At 40.9% G+C, this 20,082-nt stretch overlaps 1 protein-coding gene across 6 annotated transcripts in view; it reads left to right on the plus strand.

Annotated features, from left to right (window-relative positions):
- LOC135494117 (uncharacterized) overlaps positions 1-20,082 on the plus strand; it is a 133,769-nt gene that overhangs the window by 34,297 nt on the left and 79,390 nt on the right. Inside the window, exon 1 of one of the 6 annotated variants that reach the window (XM_064781881.1) lies at positions 15,297-15,451. The exons of the other annotated variants lie outside the window; for them this stretch is intronic. Coding sequence (XP_064637951.1) covers positions 15,445-15,451 — 7 coding nt within the window. The 5' untranslated portion in view covers positions 15,297-15,444. Of the gene's footprint in view, positions 1-15,296; positions 15,452-20,082 lie in introns of those variants that run through there. 6 annotated transcript variants of the gene reach the window in all.

The raw sequence follows: 20,082 nt of genomic DNA on the forward strand, positions 1-20,082 counted from the left end.
GGCCAAACCCTCACTTCTGCCTCGGTTTTGGTCGACATTTTAGCGCCACCCTCGCGGTTTTGGTGAGACAATCAATACAGACAGTGAGGTCAATTCCTTAAACATTTTTAGCCTAGTGTATCTTCATCAGGCCAACAGTATCATGGCAAAGATAAACGCAGTTGGTTTCTTTCGTCGCCGAGTGCAGATAAAAATGACCAAAGGTAGCATTATTTGCTGGTATGCAAGACTACCCTAGACTCTGCACAGCTGAAGCATTCCTGTTGGACGTGCCATGCACGCAGCGCATTCATACATTTACCCCATTACTCGTTTGAGCAAAATTAAGTTTTTTGTACGTGTCCGTGTAGGACATTGACATAGTGCATTAATTATACCGTTCTTCTTTGACGAGTTTTGATGGAATATTCATGTTATCGATTCTCATAGATCTCTACAACAGTTTCTCTCTAAAGTATCCGCTGGAAAAAATAGGCCTCTGCCCATCCACACCCCCCAAAACCGTCAAAGGGCTGCAATGTAGAAAAGTTTGTTCACATTATTTTGTAAATCCCCTACTAGATATTGTGTTTGATCCCAAAATTAGATTTTAAGAATAACTAAACTAGGAAGAAAACTGTCTTCAGTAGTTTTTGTACGGCGATCTAAAATCCGGACGGGGAAATTTTTTTCTTAAAAGCTGGTCCTTGTTTTATAGCACACTCAAGTGCACTCGACCCAATATTTGCACAATATTATTTTCCTTCCTTCATGCGGGAGTATTCTTTTCCAGGAAGAAAATAATTCAGGACAACTGATTGGTTGATTATGTCGCAGATACGAAACGGGCCGCAATACGCAAACATTTTGATAAACTTTCCAAAAAAGGTGTTTTTCCACGTTATAACGAGGTTTGCTTTCCAACATAGTTCCGTGTAATCATCTACTGATTGGTATAAGTGTACTATTACTTCTGTGCTATTTGGGTTGTTTTATCACCACTGGCAGCCGGTAAAATGAGCAAATTACGGCGTATAAACGTCAGCGAATAGATATGGGAAATGTGTGGTAGCGCAACCAACAATGTAGCTTTGTTCTAGATTTTATTCACGGAAGATCTGATGACTGGTTGAGTGCATGCAATGCGTCAGGACGGAAATTTGTCCTCCAAACATCTTTGAATCCCACTGAATACCTATTCCTCACAAGCAGCAATACCAGCGTGTACCCTTCTCCGCAATAACCTTGACAATGTTCGTCACGTTTTCAATTTCTTCCGTCCTGATAGCACTATAAGCCCTAATCTCCGATATCTGGCACAGTTCTGGCAAGATAGACCCTGAAATTGCGCTTGTGGTGTTGTCGTATTCTTCTTGAGGTATGTCGGAACGAAGCAATGGTAACCGAGAATTTCCGTTGGTGTAAGGAGGGTATTTGCGAGGGGAGGTGGGGGCTATGTGCGTGCAGCGCGTGCGTGATGGTTTTAAAGAGGTTTTATCATGGCTCACAAATTGCTAACCATAAATAACGCTACCAACCATGACTAATTTGAGATTGACAAAATTGGGTGGCAGCATTGACACGAACTTGACGTATGGAGCCTGCAACTCCCCTATGAGGATGGGATGGGTGGATCCCCTGCGCCTACCTGTGACGTAATCATCATCGCAAAATTATGGCCCTGCTTGCCACAGTGCACCAGCACTCGAAGTATCACACTTATATATATGCTGATTTGTATTAACGATTTTCGCCCGGTTTTGCGAGGGAGTTTTGGACATGGCTTGTGAATTTCAGGCAGGCCTATAGTTACATTGTACACCCCGTTTTAGTGCATTGTCTATTGTAGTTCAATTTCTTTTTGCAATTATCCTGTTTGGAGAAGTTACGGTTCTTTTGGAAGCCATTTTTGTATGAAAAACCAACATATCTCATGCCCAAGTTGTCCCTTTAAGAATGTTCACTCGGTCATATTTGTTCATATGCAGGTAATGGTCTCAAACAAGCTCCGCAAGGGGCTACATGTTGGATTGATCATACATATTTGGCAGCTGTTTTGCCGACGTTCATAAAAGCCACGTTGCCACGAATTAACAAGTAAGCTTACGTCTCTATGTTTTCAATTCTTTACAAAAATCTTACGGCATGATAAATCAGAAAATGATTTAATACCATTATCCGCAGATTGAGATCGGTTTGTTGTCTAAATGTTTCCTGAGCTGCAAAAAGCTGTAATAGATTGATGCCGAGGGAGGGAAATCGATTCTAATCTCGTAAGCGCCTCATCAACTTTTCCTGATAGAAACGTCATGTTCGCTGAGGTCGGTAGGCTGGTAATACGGGACATTATTTTTTGTTCGCGTAAATCAAAATTTGAATTGGTGGAACCTGGTGATGTTAGACTTGAGTGAAGGATACTGCTTCTATGTTACTTTTTCTGACACCGTATATATCATGATAACTGATAAAGTTAGATACTGTATGAAATTACTTCCTTATTGCCAGGAAATATGATAACATCCTGCTACATGAAATACCATTTTTGAAGAGAACATAATTGCAAAGTTGATACCCAACCCAAAAAATGTATTTTCCTTGATATGGGTCGACCAGTCAGGGTAAAGGATTGTACTAAATCACTGTTCTCAAAATCATGTCTCTTGATCACGGAATTATTATTATCACTGTTTTATTAAAATTACTTGTTGCACTAAAATACCTTAATTACCTAGTTGCACTCAAATACGATAACATCCCGCCCTAAGAAATACTTTCCATTTTAATATCATATTGCCAAGTGGGTGAGGATACTACTAATTTTGTAACTTTATCAGATGCTGTATCGTGATACATGTACGCGTTGTAAAGGTTGATACCGTATTAATCAAAATCACGTCCTTGTTGCAATAAAAAGAGATGACATCCTGCCCTAGAAAATACTTTCCATTGCATAGTGGATACCCACCCCCAAATGACTAATTTCCTTTTTCTGGTTCAAATCAGATATTTTGACCAATCAGGGTTTAATTGGATAGATAGAATAAGACAAATACGATGTGATACGTAGTATTGTTTCAATATCGAGATTATTTGAGAAATAAAGCCAGGATAAAGCCAGGATGAAATTTGCAAATTTAAAAAAAGCTGATTTATTTTCAGAACATTTTCACTTTTGCTAAATTATAGCATACACGGCTGATGAAGGCAATGACTTGAGCACATTTTTCATGTCCTTCCTTTACCTATTCTTACAATAAAAGCACTAGACGTTTTATGCTGCACCATTTTATTACCCCAGTTAGGACATAAAGCGAGCAGAAACATCTGAGCTATGTAACATCATTCTGCTAATCACACGAGAAGGTAGGGTAGTGGTGCTATGAAGTTAAGATTGGGGCGGTACATCAACAGAGATTCTCCCGAGTTTCCTATTTAATTTTTCTCACCCAATTTGATCATTGAGGAAAAGAATAAAGCTGCACTCGAAAAATGTTTTGAGCTCTTGAAAAATCTTTCAAAGTTCGTCTTACAGCCAACACAAATATGCCTCCTCCTTGGAAGTTTTTGTCAGATATTGCATATGGTACCACCCAGAGCTTCGTTGCCAGAATCTACATCTGTTTTAGATTAACCCGGGGGCCACGGGTAGCGCTAGATTAGGACTTTCTCACGTTCGCAGTTTGCTTTGATGTCTGTAATATGCCACATTTGTGGGAAAATAAAGATATGATGATTCAGTTGTTAGTATGAAACCATCGTGTTTAGTTCGCCATCAGATCTGCGATCGCTGCAACTCCCATTTAGTAAATGTGTAGGAATCATCTTGCCATTTATGACATGGTGCCGTGACCAGGATTACACGCAACGACTACAATACAACGCAACGACTACAACACAACGCAACGAGTAACCACGATGTCCAAAAAGCAAGCTAAGGACTTTAAAAAAGGCGTTCTCGCCTTACAACAAAAAAGGGATGTCCGGCTCAGAACCTTAGACACGGAATTCGGGACTGCAACGGCAGTTCTCGAAAACGCAGATATCAGCGAAGATGATATTGCCGAAGTGGAGGGACATCTCGAGGAGATGAACGATCTGTACCAGACGATACTTGAAATGAACGAACAAATTGAGAAGCAACTAACCGACCTGAAAGATAGTGACGCCATCGACAAGGAAATTACCGACAGCAGCGCAATTCGCAGTCAAAGTAGAATAAAACTGCTGAAGGTCAAGAATTCGTTAGCTCGACAAACAAAACGGAATACGACTTCGAGCCCAGATGTCACAACCGAAAGAAGGAAGAATAAGACCGCCCAGTTGCCGAAGCTAAAATTACCGATATTCGACGGTAAATTCACGGCGTGGACAGCATTCTGGGACGCCATCGAGGCTGACGTCATCAAAGGAGACTACGCGGACATTACAAAATTCAATTACATAATAGGACAACTCACAGGGAACGCCAAGGATGCTATCACCGGACTACACCCGTCCGGAGAAAATCTACCAGCTCTCATCCAACTATTGAAAGACAGATTCGGTCAACCAAGGAAAATAACGAGAGCTCACGTCTACAACCTCCTTGATATAACTCCGCCAGGGGGTCACTACGCCAGCCTCCGGGAATTTCACAACAAGATTCTTGGTGACATACGGTCACTTGAAAATATGGATGTATCAATAGAACAATGTGCAACCTTTATAGTTCCTGTCATTGAAAGAAAATTACCAAAATTTCTGCGCGAGAAAATCGGTACCGCCGGTCAAGGAGACCGTTTCCAGGTTAAAAAATTCATGGATCGATTCACTGAGGAATTAGAGAATATAAGCGAAAGAATGGATACACCAACGACAGCAACGCAGCAGAGGAATAATTCTCACGCAGGAAATAACAGGATCTCCGTGGAATCGTTCGTGAGTGTGCCGAATACTACTTATACTAAACCACCGCCGCAAAACTACAACCGACCAAAAGTGTGCCCTTTCTGTGCAGGACCGCATAACCCTTTCGAGTGCAAACTACCAGCGCATGAAAAGTTCATTGCCGTGCGTCAACATAAACTTTGCTCCAACTGCCTCGGACCGCATTTCTACCGGGAATGTCAAAATCAAAAAAGATGCCGCACATGCGACCGGTTTCATCACACCAGTCTGCATGATTATTTCGCCAATTCATCCAGAATAAACCCGCCTCGAAATAATTCTCAACAACACGCAACTAGTGGCTGTGCCATTGCGCCACAAAGTCATTGTACCGTTACCGTTAGAAAGGAACAACCGCCAATCGCAAACCCACTGGATACCGAAAATACACATGCCATCCCAAGTGAGACTCAAAACCAGGAAAAGTCTAAACCCAAAGAACAGGAAATGGATATCATCCTACTCGAAACCGGGAAAGTCAAACTCCTAAATGACGACAAAGAAACCATCGCCGGTGTCCTCATCGATAGAGGAAGTATGGTAACTTACATCAGCAAGGAAGCCGCTACAAGGTTAGGATTGAAACCCCACCGTAAAAGACCGCTAAATGTGAATGGATTCGCCGGACACGTCACCAAACGCATCTATGACGCAGCCTACGTCAACGTTAAAACAAATGACGGAATTCAAACCATCGAGGCCCTCATATCAAACGATGAAATCGTGAAACCCATCACTCAGATAGGCTGGGACGCCTGCCAGGAGTATAATTATATTGCTGGGCTTGATTTAGCCAATGATTTCTCAGATAGGGCCCTGACTATCGATTTAATGTTAGGAGTTGATTTCGCATTCGAATTCCTCGAAAACCGCATGGTAAAAGGAGACGGGCCGACTGTCCAGTTCAGTAATATAGGATGCTTCGTCTCTGGACCGCTGAGGCCAAAAATGACACCCACCATTATCACCACTGCTTCAAGTGAAGCTACACCTCATAAGGTAGCGATCCAGGATAACGAACTTGCCTTTTTAGAATCATACCTACAAGCCAATGCCTTGCATACCAGTGACGTCACCGACACGGAATACGACCAAAAGTTCAAAGACGAATACCTGAGCAAAATACAATACAAGGATAGCCGATATTACGTGCCCCTGCCATGGAGGACAGACCATCCTGAGCTGCCCAACAATCTGGAAACCTGCAAATCGAGAATAAAACAAGTCATGGGAAGATTGCGTAAGTTAGATTTAATTGATGCCTACGTCAATGTCATGCGTGAAAACATAGAGAAAGACTTTGTGTCTGAAATCTCCCATGAGTCTACAGCTGACACCGAAGGTTACTACGTCCCTCACTTCCCAGTCCTACGAGACAGTGAGACCACACCCGTCAGGATCGCGTTTGATGCAAGCAGCGGATCTCCATCTCTGAACGACTGCCTGTACGAAGGACCAAACATGCTGCAGGATTTGAATGAATTGCTGATGCGCTTTCGTGTTGCCAAAATAGGACTCACCGCCGACATCGCCCGCGCATTTCTATCCGTACGACTGATGGAATGCGACCGAAAGTACGTGAAATTTCTTTGGTATAAGGATAATGACGTCACAAAGGAAATTGTACCATACGCCTGTAACACGATAATATTCGGCAATGTATCAAGCCCCTTTGCCCTTGCCATTACGCTACAAAAGCATCTCGCCGCCCATGCTGATTCTCCTGTGGCTAAAGATATGCAAAATAAACTGTATGTGGACAATCTCTTAACTGGAGTGGACACTGATGAAGAAGGATTAGCATACTATCATGAATCACGTGGATTGTTAAATGCCGCCGCCATGCATCTCCGTCAATGGGGCTCAAACTCAGAAAAGCTTACCAACCAGATTCAAGCAGACGGATTACAAACTAAGTCAAATGACGTCGGAGTCCTCGGTCTCAAATGGGCCACCAAATCGGATAAACTGTTCATTGCAAAAAAGGAGTTACCATTGCCACAGGCACTTACAAAGCGGATCGCAACTTCACTAACCGCTTTCGTTTTCGACCCACTGGGGTTAATAGCACCAATGACTGTTCCCGCCAAAGCATTTGTAAATAAACTCTGGAAGCAAAATAGCAATTGGGATGAAAACTTGTCATCACAGGACCAAGAACAATGGATAAAGATAGCCGAAAACCTCAGACAGGTGAATGATGTGAAACTACCACGTTGGCTAGGTGCCAACACCAAAAAACCACTTGAAATCATTATATTCTGTGACGCATGTCCAACCACCGCACTTGGATGCGTCGCCTACGCTAAACAGGATACCACTATCGCGCTGTTAGGATCCAAAAACAAAGTCATATCCAGCAAAAACGCACACCAAACAGTACCAAAACTTGAACTGATGGCCATGGTGATGGGAGTTGAATTCGGCGACACCCTGCGTAAAATCTACGCAAAGGACTACCCAGCGATTGAAATTACCTACACCACAGACTCTGAAATCGCCCTCTACTGGTTGAAGTCAGGAAAGAAACTCAAACCCTTCGTACAGAATCGTGTAAACATCATCCGGGAGAAATCCAACCCCAACTCATGGTATCACGTGGCAACAGATGAAAATTCCGCCGATATCCTGTCCCGAGGTGCTACACATGAAGAATTACAGAGATCGTCATGGATCACAGGACCTAAATGGTTAACCCAGCCAAGGCATACATGGCCCCTCAAGGATATACAGGACAAACCTGAAATCGCGATAACCCTTGCCGCAGGAGTAGAAATGGCAAATGTTTTTCAACCAGCCAGTCAAAACATAAACATAAGCAATGTCATAGATATCAACAGGTTTAGCTCATTGCAGAAACTTCTCCGAGTCACCGCGCTTGTGACACGCGCCTTCAGGTCAGGACCAATCAACCGTAGCATGCTTACTGCAGAGGATGTAAACAAAGCCGAGAAATTATGGATATCACATATCCAAACCACAGCATATGCAGACGTACTGACCTACTTCCAATGCCTCCACTCCGGGAGGGCTACCAGGTTTCCTAAACGCCCAGCCATCATTAACCAGCTCGGACTATTCATAGATAAATCGAACATTATCCGCTGCGGGGGGAGAATCTCCGCCGCTGATGTGGCACCGGACCGCAAATATCCGATTCTACTGCCCCACCGATCCTACCTGACAACATTGGTCATTCAAAACGCTCATCATACCATGGTTCACTATGGTGTTGGCTCAACCATGGCACACCTTCGTAACAAATACTGGATTACGTCCATGCGGGCGTCAGTGAAGAAAGTCATTGGACGCTGCGTCATCTGCAAGAAAGTAGCAGGCCGGCCATACCTCACACCCGTCGCACCACCACTACCAGAATTTCGAATAAACGATCTAACCGCCTTCAAATCTACAGCAGTGGACTTTACATCGCATCTCTACGTGCGAGTCAATAACACCACTCAGAAAGTGTATGTCTGCCTCTTCACTTGTTGCACGACACGCGGTGTACACTTAGAAATCACTCCGGATCTTACAGTGGAATCTTTCATCAGATCTTTCAGACGATTCACGTCAACACATTCCACACCAAGCCTCATATATTGCGACAATGCTAAAACTTTCACAGGAGCCGATGCAGAACTCAAACGCTTATACAACATTGTTAGCAGTGACCGCTTCAAAAATCACCTCACCGACAAAGGAATATATTTCAAATATGCGCCTGTACAAGCAAGTTGGTTCGCCGGTGTTCACGAGAGACTAATTGGTGTAACCAAATTAGCACTTAAGAAAACTCTAAACAAATCACTAGTCTCGATTGACGAATTCCAGACCCTGATTAAGGAAATCCAGGCTACCATAAACAACAGACCACTTACATATCTATCAGCGGATCCGAAGGAACTGAAGGCCATCACGCCAAATAACCTCATCTACGGACATGATGTCACATTGTTGCCAAATGAAGACATGCAGAATGAATCATTTGATCCAACATACGCCGGTCGCGATAAGCTTGAAAAAATAGCACACAAACGCGCTCAACTCCTAGAAACGTTCCGAACACGCTTCTACGATGAATACCTCGCGAGATTGCGGCAACAGCATCAATATGAACTCAGAAAGCAAAACGCAAAAAGTGACGTCATAAAACTCGGCGACGTAGTGCTAGTACACGACAAGGACACGCCCAGAAGAAAATGGAAACTCGGAATAATCATGGAACTGCACCCAGGAATCGATGGATTGACTCGGTCAGCACTAGTGCGCACCGCAACTGGAAAATCAAACCGCGCGATTGGAAAATTGTACCCGCTAGAGCTAAATGTTGACGAATTAATCGAGCAGACCGCATCTGAAAAAACTGTTTTGAACAAAAATGAAACGAGTCGCCCTAAAAGGTCAACCGCGGACCTTACTAGGCTGAGGATCAGGGAGAATCTAGACTATTACGAACAGTAAACCTTAACCGAAACTCTCCAGCAAACTATGGATTACCGAACGCCAGATAAATGGACAAATGGACTAATGGGGTAGCAAGTAGACCAGGTCTTGACCCGTCTACTAAGGAAATATAAGGTGTCTCCTTCCCCTAGCCAACCTACGGGCCACCCTATGAGCAGGGGTGCAGTACCCGTTTAGCTTCCCTCCGTCGGGGTTACGACGCCTGTCGTCCATGAGAAAAGACAAATAGACATTATTCAAAAGAATAGACATTGAATTTTTTATGATCAGCAACATCGACACGAAATGGATTATCAGTTCTGACATCATCTTTTCATCATTTTGTATTTGAAGGTTCTTCACTTATTGTGTATTAGTCATAGAGTTATGTTTAGCAACATTGTACACGCGCAACTTTAATTGGAATGCAGGTGCATTGTTTGTTTAGATTACATGTAGTACCGTTAGGGTAAATTGAGGATTCATTGTTGACAACCTGTCACTCGGGACTGGCCCACTTTATGCACGCGTATTTCCGGAAACTTGAGGTCAAGTGACCGGCTCACTGGATGTAAACACAACTTAGATCTCGCTCGGCCGGGAGTGTCAGATATTGCATATGGTACCACCCAGAGCTTCGTTGCCAGAATCTACATCTGTTTTAGATTAACCCGGGGGCCACGGGTAGCGCTAGATTAGGACTTTCTCACGTTCGCAGTTTGCTTTGATGTCTGTAATATGCCACATTTGTGGGAAAATAAAGATATGATGATTCAGTTGTTAGTATGAAACCATCGTGTTTAGTTCGCCATCAGATCTGCGATCGCTGCAACTCCCATTTAGTAAATGTGTAGGAATCATCTTGCCATTTATGACAGTTTTTCAGATCAATGGAAAACCGCTAAAGGTTTTGTTGCTTATGAGATGTGTTTTTCATTCTCTTAAAAACCTCTAAGCGTTGGTTGAAAAACCCTAAAAGGTTATTCCAAAGCTCCAAAATGTTTATTTTTAAAAATATGGGAATTGTCTGTTTGTATTAATATTCATTCGTGAAAAAGATTGCTCAACCACTTAAATCATAGTGTATTGCAGTATGCTCTGTAGACGGATGATTTTGACGAAATAATTCCTTTTCAATTAATAACTTGAGATATGATGTCTTCTAATAAACATCACATTATGGACCATCTCCATGTCACCATCTTAATATTTCTTCCTACATGTAGCTCTAATCTCAAATAATTTGCCTTTTTTTAAATTTGAAAATGGCGTTTTTGACTCATTTTTGGGTCAGGGAGGTAAAAAAAGCCCGGAGCGAGGTCGTTTAAAAAAACCCCAACATGCCTTCCAATTTGACATTGAGCCGCAGACACTGCACACCAGAAGGTATAATATCACATACTCGGGTACGGGCGCGATTGATTGGCAAATAAAACCCAATTCATTACAAGAGTCAATTGTTTTTGTCTCATATCGCTTTTGTCTTTTGTATCGTCTGATAAAATATTAATCACAATATTGTTGAGCACTGAACGCTGATAGTGTATCGTTTTCAGTTGAGCCACTATCAAAATTAAAATGATACAGATGAGGTTCATAAAGTGAAAATTGATGTTGTAACTGATTTTCACAAACTTAAAAACCTACAGTGATGCATGTTTTTTGGCTGAAAAATCCTAAAAGGTTTTTCGGGAGCTCAAAAACGTTTATTTACAAGATTGTGTGGTGCATTCATTAAACAAAATATCCGAGGCATTTAGGTTAATTTGGTAATTCCTGTCAGGACCGCAGTAGGAATGAACTAATTAGGCGACGTTAAAAAATAATGATAATATTTTGTTAGATAGAAGGAGGAAGATATTTTAACCTACATAGTCGTGATGGTTCAAGAGAATATTCCGATACAGGGAAGATACACCTGCTAAAGGGTCATTTCACTAAGAATGTTGACCGTACGCACCACTAATGTGGCTAGAAGTTGAAATTCTAAAGCATTAGAACTTTCTCAAAATGAAGTGAATGCAAATTGCAATTGAGTGGGAGACTTTGTTTTCCAGGGAACAGCCTCCCATACCCTAAATGGGCAGTCGCTTCATTTTAATGGAGTGCTAATTGCTTTAGGATTTCAAGTTCTAGCCAAAATGGTGGTGCCTATGGTCAATCCTTAATCGATACAGCCAAAGAGTGATTTTATGTTGTTGGTACTTAGTTTCATCCACAATTCTGTCTGAAGTAGTCCAGCGAGACATCCTCATCCGTGACAAGACCAATCCGGGCCGTTATATTCAACGACATACATGTATAAACCATAACGCTATTTTGCCCTATACCGCGCCATTAAGAGAATTCAGGCCTAGGCCAATTCACGATATATTGTCTTTAAACAAAGCCCGCTCCCACCTTGGCCTAAATTCCCATTGTTCTACTGTTCTAATTGAGGGTTCTCAGGCAAATCTTGTTATCATGTATAAACCATAACGCTATTTTGCCCTTACCTCGCAATTAAGAGAATTCAGGCCTAGGCCAATTCACGGTCTATTGTCTTTATACAAAGCCCGCTCGCACCTAGGCCTAAATTCCCATTGTCCTACTGTAACTGAGGGTTATCAGGGAAATCTTGTTAACATCGACCACATAAAACAGCTTTTATGGGGACGGTTGACCTTTACCGGCTTGGGCAAATAAACACCGACGTCTTCGCGTGAATTTTACTACCACATTGTCTACTACGTCTCTGACTTGATTTTGTGTACATGCACCTGTAAGTTTTCGATACAGGTGTGCAAGGGATAGCAGTCCTAGGGCTGATAGTCCGTGTAACAATAGCCCGCATTGCTAAATGTTTTGGTTAGGGTTAGCGGTACAATAGATCATGCTGCTTAATTGATCAAATACAATGCTACCGGACTATGACTCCAGGGGGACTATATCCGCTGTCACAACGGCCTCGCATATTTTTATTAGATGGAAAAATATTCACATCCAAGTGTTTTGACTGCTGGTCAGTTTCTTTTACAATGAAAATTTATTTTTTATGATATCTGATTTGACACCCAATATCAATCTATCACGATGATTACCCCAAAAACCTCCAACTGCTGCTTGTGATTATGAAGGAGAGCAGAGGGACTGGAAGCCGTAAAGCATAAAGCGACCATAAATGTGGCATTACATCTTGGCAGTGTCACTTTCCGGTCATATTTCTGGCGGTATCTCTCCCCTTGTGGTCCACTTGTTATCCTCCCATTTTTGACTAATATAGCGTGCGATATTACTTTACCTGGAGGGACGGCCGGTAATGTTTATTTAGGAGCAATGCCTTGCCTCTGGGAACACGGACTCCGAGGTCTTCGTGATATCGATTTTCTTATTAACACTTAAACACCGGCATTGGTATTGGTGATGATGGTGTTGTAACTTCAGTGCATAGCAAAATAGCAACAGTTTAAAGTGATACTATGATGTGATTTACAACTTTGCGGAAATACGTCCGTTTTTAATTGTTGATCACAAATGTAAAGCTCAAATTTTCCATTTTTGATTAGATTTATTATAAAATCGCTGAATATAAACCACCGCGACCGCGAAAATGTTCATGTTGTGACGTCATCAACGAAAACGGCATCGAAGCGAGCCGTCCGGGCGGGATTAAACCATCAATTTCTAGAAAATGTGCATATCGATTCGAAAACCTTACCGATTTAGGAGAAAGTGACATAGTCATTTGTCAAAAACAGCTAAAACATTATATGGTGAAATTTGACACGAGTTACCCTTTAACGGACTCGTAAACCCAAAGCACAGGTTCTCACGCCAGCAACTGCGAGATTGTCAACACTGCGTACGTACTGCATTGTACAACAATTGGTAGGACGTATCATGTTCTTGGGAAAGTACTTAAAATGAAAAATGACCGTGTAAGTAGTCCTAAATATAAGAGTCCTCATTAAAGATTGTCAATAACAAATAAGGTCAAAATGAGGGGCAATGACCCTGCAGTACAGTACATACATTTGCATTCTGTGCACTTAATATGAGTGAATTATTTAAGTAAGAGTAATCTAATGTCACCTTGGACGATGAATGCTTTATCTCTACTTTATATCATTGTGACAATCAAGGTTTTTGCTTCTTATCAACATCTAAAACATTTGGATGTTGATAATTGGTTGATAAAGGAATACACTTCTTAGTATTAAGTGTTGCGTTCAAATACAGCAATAAGTCAATTTTAGCACCTTGGTAAAATAGCAAGTGATTGACCAATCCATACATTTCAACCTTATTAACTCCTTTTATCAGACTATTATCAATATTTGGAATGTATTACGTAATTTCAATAACCGATAATTAGTAATACAAATTTCATGAATATACAATACAATACACATGTACATAACATAACATAACATTACATGAATATGTAATACATAACATAACATAAATAATGATGTATGAACAAGTTTTTTCACCTTGCGTGTAGATAAATAATTATAAGGTAATAAATAGTGAATTTTTTTACCAGACGTGTACATTTATGCAACAGAAAATACGACAGAAGTATCGCAATTACCAAGGAGAACACCTTGCATGCGATTATCGCTTTGTGAATAAGTAAGATTTTTTTTCGAACTGAAAAAAACCCATTCAAACTGTGCCATTTTGACCATTCGCGTACCAGTATTACAACTTTCAAATAGTCGCTGAAACTTTTCATTTCTAATACTCAATGCAATGGCATCATCCTGAGATCAGACTTTTTTTACTCCTATACGTCATATACAAAAATACCGACAGGCGGAGTTTATTGAAAACCACTGGTTATGACATGATGAATGGCATAGGCCAAGAGTCAAACCGTCAGTCATGAAGTGGCATCGCGTAATGATCAGTTGAATATTAGCAAGTTTCGAGGACACTCTGGCGAATCACTCCCCAGATTGCCGGGAATCTGTTTGCCGAGCTTGCCTGTCCTGGGAAAGGAAAATGTATTCAAAAATGTTAGAAAAACTGTGTTGTTAGGGTCTTTCAACGAAATATTGTTGTGTTCATCTGGTATAAAGGATTACCGAGCATGCTTTGCATCAAATATAGAGAAATATGCACTGCTGGTTTGTCCTATGGTAAGCAAACAAATAGGAAAATATGCATGGATTGATTTTGTGCGTGTACCACAGAGTAACCTGCTGCGTTAAGTTACCTCGAAATTGTGTATATGATGTCATATGGTCCATGTTACCAGATGGACAAAGCTTATGTCAGAACATCTACCGACGAGCAAACATTTTGGATGGTCTTCTTGTGAGGCAGCCATTCTCCCAGGTTTTAAGAAGCACTATCCAGGGCAGTCTGTTCGGTAAGTTGGAAGGCTTGATAAGATTCTCGGCAATATGGGGAACTCATTCTCCAGGGTGGAGGAGATAACCAGGATTATCATTATGATTACGTATGATTTTAATGTTTTCAATTACTCGTTTCAAATACTCGTGAAAATGAGTATTTGATGAAAACATCTTTAAAAATGTGTTTTGGCAAGAACGCAACATTCTCAACGATGATCAAAAGATACACTAATCAATTCCAATGATATGCTAGCCTTATACAATACTTTTCGAATAATGATGTACGCATTATACCTTTGTATGTAATATTGACAAGCACATAACCCGATGTATGTATTATTGAACACAGTGTACATGCATGCAAACCTCACAAAGAAAGGCAAATAAACGGATAAAATATGCATATTCCATCGATAGACATTCCTATTAATTTCTCTTGGCACAGGCATGATCAGACTTGCACTTTCTACGTTACTGATAAACACTACACCGCTTCAGCTGATTTGGAGCCATCAGCCTCGCTCTAGAAATACTCTCGACCCCGTTCGCGGCGTATCGTCTACCGATTCTGCGACCTCAATACATTTGTTTTGAATTCTGAGCAGACGCTTCATAGACGCTTGCGGAATGCTCCAAGTGGAATAAGGCTAGACAACTGGTCTTTAGGTTATGATCGACAGTGTGATTTAAGGACTATATTCGATTCTATAGGACTAGATTTTGACGATTTGGATTTACTAAATCAAGAAAGATGTCAGGTAGGGTTTTTATTTGAGTCTGTATCTATTGTTACGCGGACACGCCCCCTCTTAAGAACCGCATCTCTACTCACTCCAACCCCTGGTCTTTAATGCGGCGTTTATTTTTGTCAACATAAGGACCTGCTGTATCAATGAGGGCAATTTTTGCAACCCAGCAGCTGCACTAATGAACTATCGCGGCATCACTAGAAATTCCCAAAGCAAAGGGGCTCATTGTAAATGTCTACATCCAAGTCGACGGTGCAGAAAGGCGTACGTTTCTGTTGAGCAGCGATTTTTTCTTTATATTTATTGCGTTATTTGGCGAAGTGTCATCAATTCCAATTTCTACGACAAGAAGTCAGAATTGTCGATAACATGCTCTGTCGCCTGAAAACATAAGCAAGACTTGGACATGTTGGAACGGGGTGTTTTATTTCGCAATGATTTTGCTGCCGTCCTTAGCATTCAAGGCGTTGGCAGCATGCAGGAGATTCTGCCAAGGCGTCAAGACCGTATCGTTTCCGTCACTATGCGGCTGATGTTACAACGGGCTTGCAAGGGGCTTGCAAGGGGAAATAAATGTCGCTTTAAAAATGTTACTTATCTGCGGCAGCATTTATTCAATGTTAAAACTTGAAGGAGATGATAACATCATATCGGTTCTGTCAGGGTGTATCAGTATGAAAGGATACACTTAAGAATTGTACAATCAAGTTAACGCCGGGGGATGTGTGTACGCAACATACACATTTGTCATTACATTCGCGTCCTACTTCATATCATGTCCTGTCACAGCTCTTATATTACGGATGTAATCTCTCCATACTTGGGGCTACTTACCAGTTAATTAACAGACAAGCCGCATCTTGAGCCCATTGATTTATGTCACATTGTCATTGTAAGGGTGTCAATAGTTCATCGGCGGCGATGGTGAATCATTGCTCATCGCCCCCTTGCTTCAGCTGCATAAACACTATTGCCATCCACAGTAGGACAATAGCTCCTGTATGCCAATCAACTCTTTGTTTTGTATCTGGCTTCAATGTGTGGAACTGTGTTCTTCTTTGAAGAGATGAAGGTATTGATTGTGTCTACACAGGCTACGGTTACATATTATTCTAATCTTATACGGTAGTCTCTTTTCCCTCGTTTTCCTTTATAGGAAATAGAGGTAATCCTCGCCATTGCTCTTAGCACGAAGTCAATACTTTCACAATATTCGGCATAAATCCGCAGCTGTCTCGTTCATATAATTGTTTATTAGCCTCATCTAGCAAGAGATATGATAAGATAGGAAAGAAGCGGGTGCTACCTTAACACCAACGTTTAAAACCACTTTTTGCAACCTTAGAACGTGCCAAACACTATCGTAAACAAAAGCTGCAGTACCACTATTTTGCGGCATCAAGAAAATATTACAGCCAAATTGGCTTTTCTCTTCATGTCACTTAGCCCACCCTGCTCAGTTTTCCAAAAATGTTTCGAAACTTGGTATTTCTGCAGGGGCTTACTACTAATTGGCCTAAATCATCGCTCGAGAAATGCTACCTGCAGAGGCAAGAGGAATGATGCAGTAGCCAGCATGAGCGAGATATTGGCGCATTCTGTAGGTCGAGGTCTACTTGTGCAACTATTGCCTACGGCGAAGAATACTTTGATATAACATTGAGCGATCTGACGTTTCATCAATCAAAATTGTAGGTTTGGTTTACACAAGATAATTTTCGCCATGTCATTTGGATGAGTGGAAATTCAAGGTTATTAAGTGGACTTCCATAGATGATATACAGGAAGCGCGATATTGCAGAAACGACATTATGGTCAGATTACAGCTATATATTCAGTATGAAACTTATTACACATCGATTTACACGTCATAGATGTGTATCATATCCAACGGTTCCAACCATCTACCGTAAGCATACTCTAGTTTCACCAGTCTAAGAACTGTTCTGAATATCTGAATTCGAACTTGCAGCATGGAGGCTTTCAGTGTCTATGTATTGTTTTTACCGATCTGCCTTTATATGTATGTTCTATTATGATAGACAATTGGGTTGGTGGAAGCACTGAAGCTGTCCGATTGTCATGACGTAATGTTGCCTTGTTATACTATATCGTAGAAAGAATCTATCGGTCTCATATCGGTGAAAAAAGAGCATACATGTACTTCGTTGCTGTGAACCAATAAGTTGATATCGGTACCAGAAGTATTTTGACCAAACATGACTTATACCATATCGTAGGAAAGAATCTATCGGTCTTAAATCGGTGAAAAAAGAGCATACATGTACTTCGTTGCTGTCAACCAAAAGGTTGATATCGGTACCAGAAGTATTTTGACCAAACATTACTTATACAGTATCTCAAAGGAATTTAACCTCGACCTACTTACGTCAAAAATAATAGTTATGCTGGGGTGGAATTTATGATGTGGATTGATATTGCATCTGTATTTATGTTACGATACACTGGGAGACCTGTAACCCATCTTTAAAGGCCTACGCCGTTCGTTAAAATTTTAAAATTCATAATTTGAATTTGAAAATTCCCGATTGCGTGAGTACGTCCTAAATATTAATTTCAGCATTGCTAATGACTGTGTAGTCAGATATGCAAATACTATACATACCGAGTTTTAGCGCATCTGCATGCATTGTGTGACTGCATTTCTATTTTCTTGAGCCTCCGGTATATAAATATGAACGCAGTGGAACCCCTTTGGATTGTTCAGTATCAAAGTTTACATAGTCTTATTTGTGGATTTGATAGGCTTAAAAAAGCTGCCATGAATAAAATGCCTTTTTACTTATGATATTGAAGGGTATGGAAATAAACATATGAAAATGGAATTATAAAGCACTCACTGTATATATACATCATAAAGTAGGTTTTACACGGGTTTTACCATGAGCATATTCAGCGTTCAACACGGAGGCTGCTATCAAGATAGAGAACAGATTACCAGCAACTCACACATTGAGCAAAATATGGTCCAACCATATTGCCTACTGAGCAAGTGTAATGCACGTCTCTCAACCTAGTTTCAAAATCGCTGCAGTAATTTACTAATTAATGGCTTAATAATTCTCTTGGCAATTTGTCTCCATGATGTGATTATACTAAACGCTGGAGGCAATTTTCCATCCAGTCTGTGTGATATTGTTCTAAGCTGTCTACGCAGACCTCGTGCATAATTTAGGTAATCTAGTGTGACAATGGATATATGAGAAAACATTAAGTATACTACTCTGAATATTCAAGCCCAAGGCTAAATTCGATAGTCAATATACATAGGTCTAGTGGATGTTTAGGTAAGGATTTGTTGAGATAGGTTTTAGTTACAACATGCACTCGGCTTTTTGCTCACGGGAAAAAGAATACGATATAATTCCAGAACATCAGGTGGCAGTTTATTTGTACAGCAGTACAGCACATACAGGTGTCTGATGAGGTAGCATATAAAAAAGCACATGAAAAATGTTTGAGTGCTTATACTTAGCAGACAGCTAAAAGTGTTTTTCATGTCGTTCTGGCCAAAGGTACTCCGTTGAACTCAGGAATGTGTCCAGATCGCCAAAATAGTGGTGTTCCGCAACACTAGATTATTCTACGGCCTGACCATTGCTGAAGAAACAGAGTATAGCTCTTTCATGTTGTCGACGAAAGCCAGCTGCCCAGGGCAGTATAACATTACTTGTGATCACACTGTTACAGTTTAGTGACAAGAGGTCAGTCAAGCACCTTTGGTCAGATTTACACGTATCTCAAAAACACATCGAGACAAATGATATAGAGTCGGAAGCTGTTACGGGATTAAACACATCAAGATAAATCTCTCTTTCGACAGCAACACTATTTTTGGCTGACACAGCATTTGGCCTACCACCAATTTGGCCTACCACCAATGTACATTGTAGTTTACACGTAGTTTACATTGGAACAGATAGGTAGGAACCAGTATGATCATGTCATGTGGTTGAATATGACATTGAAGAGCACATCATGGTAAACTCTTTTTTGGCGATAACGCTTTCGGTAGACTCAAACTGACAACAGTATGGTTTAAAAGTACAGATATTAGAGAGTTTGAGATCAGGGACTTATCACGGATAAACGTATACGGATATAAATGTACACAAAATTCGTCCTCTTTCAACAGAGTTTTATTCGTATACGTAAAAGGATCCTTGATATGTCGCTGTTCCGTACATGTACATTAAGGCAGTCCCGACCAACTGTCAGATTGCAACCACGCGCTGGTTCTCAACAATAATTGCTCCATAATGAAATTGACATCATAGCTCAAGCATCTTCCATCTCATCAATTGAAATCTTCGATTAATTATCTGCCGCCGCATCCCCCATTTCTGCCGTCAGCAATGTGCTTGAGGCTTGCTGCTTGGCCTCATTGTATGAGTAATGTGTAATGGTCCAGATTGCTAATTAGGATACTAATGAGCCATTTTGTGTAATCAAACATTCTGTATGCTAATCTACGGTGCTTGTACTCTTGATACTTATATATATATATATATACATTCTTTATTTATGTAAATAAGTAATATTAACATCGTTTAGTAGTGCATGGTGCAAAATTATGAAGGTGTTCAAAATTTACTTGTCATAATTTTGTCATAAGATGA

The sequence above is a fragment of the Lineus longissimus genome, chromosome 9, assembly GCF_910592395.1.
Source record: "Lineus longissimus chromosome 9, tnLinLong1.2, whole genome shotgun sequence".
NCBI classification, from domain to species: Eukaryota; Metazoa; Nemertea; class Pilidiophora; order Heteronemertea; family Lineidae; genus Lineus; species Lineus longissimus.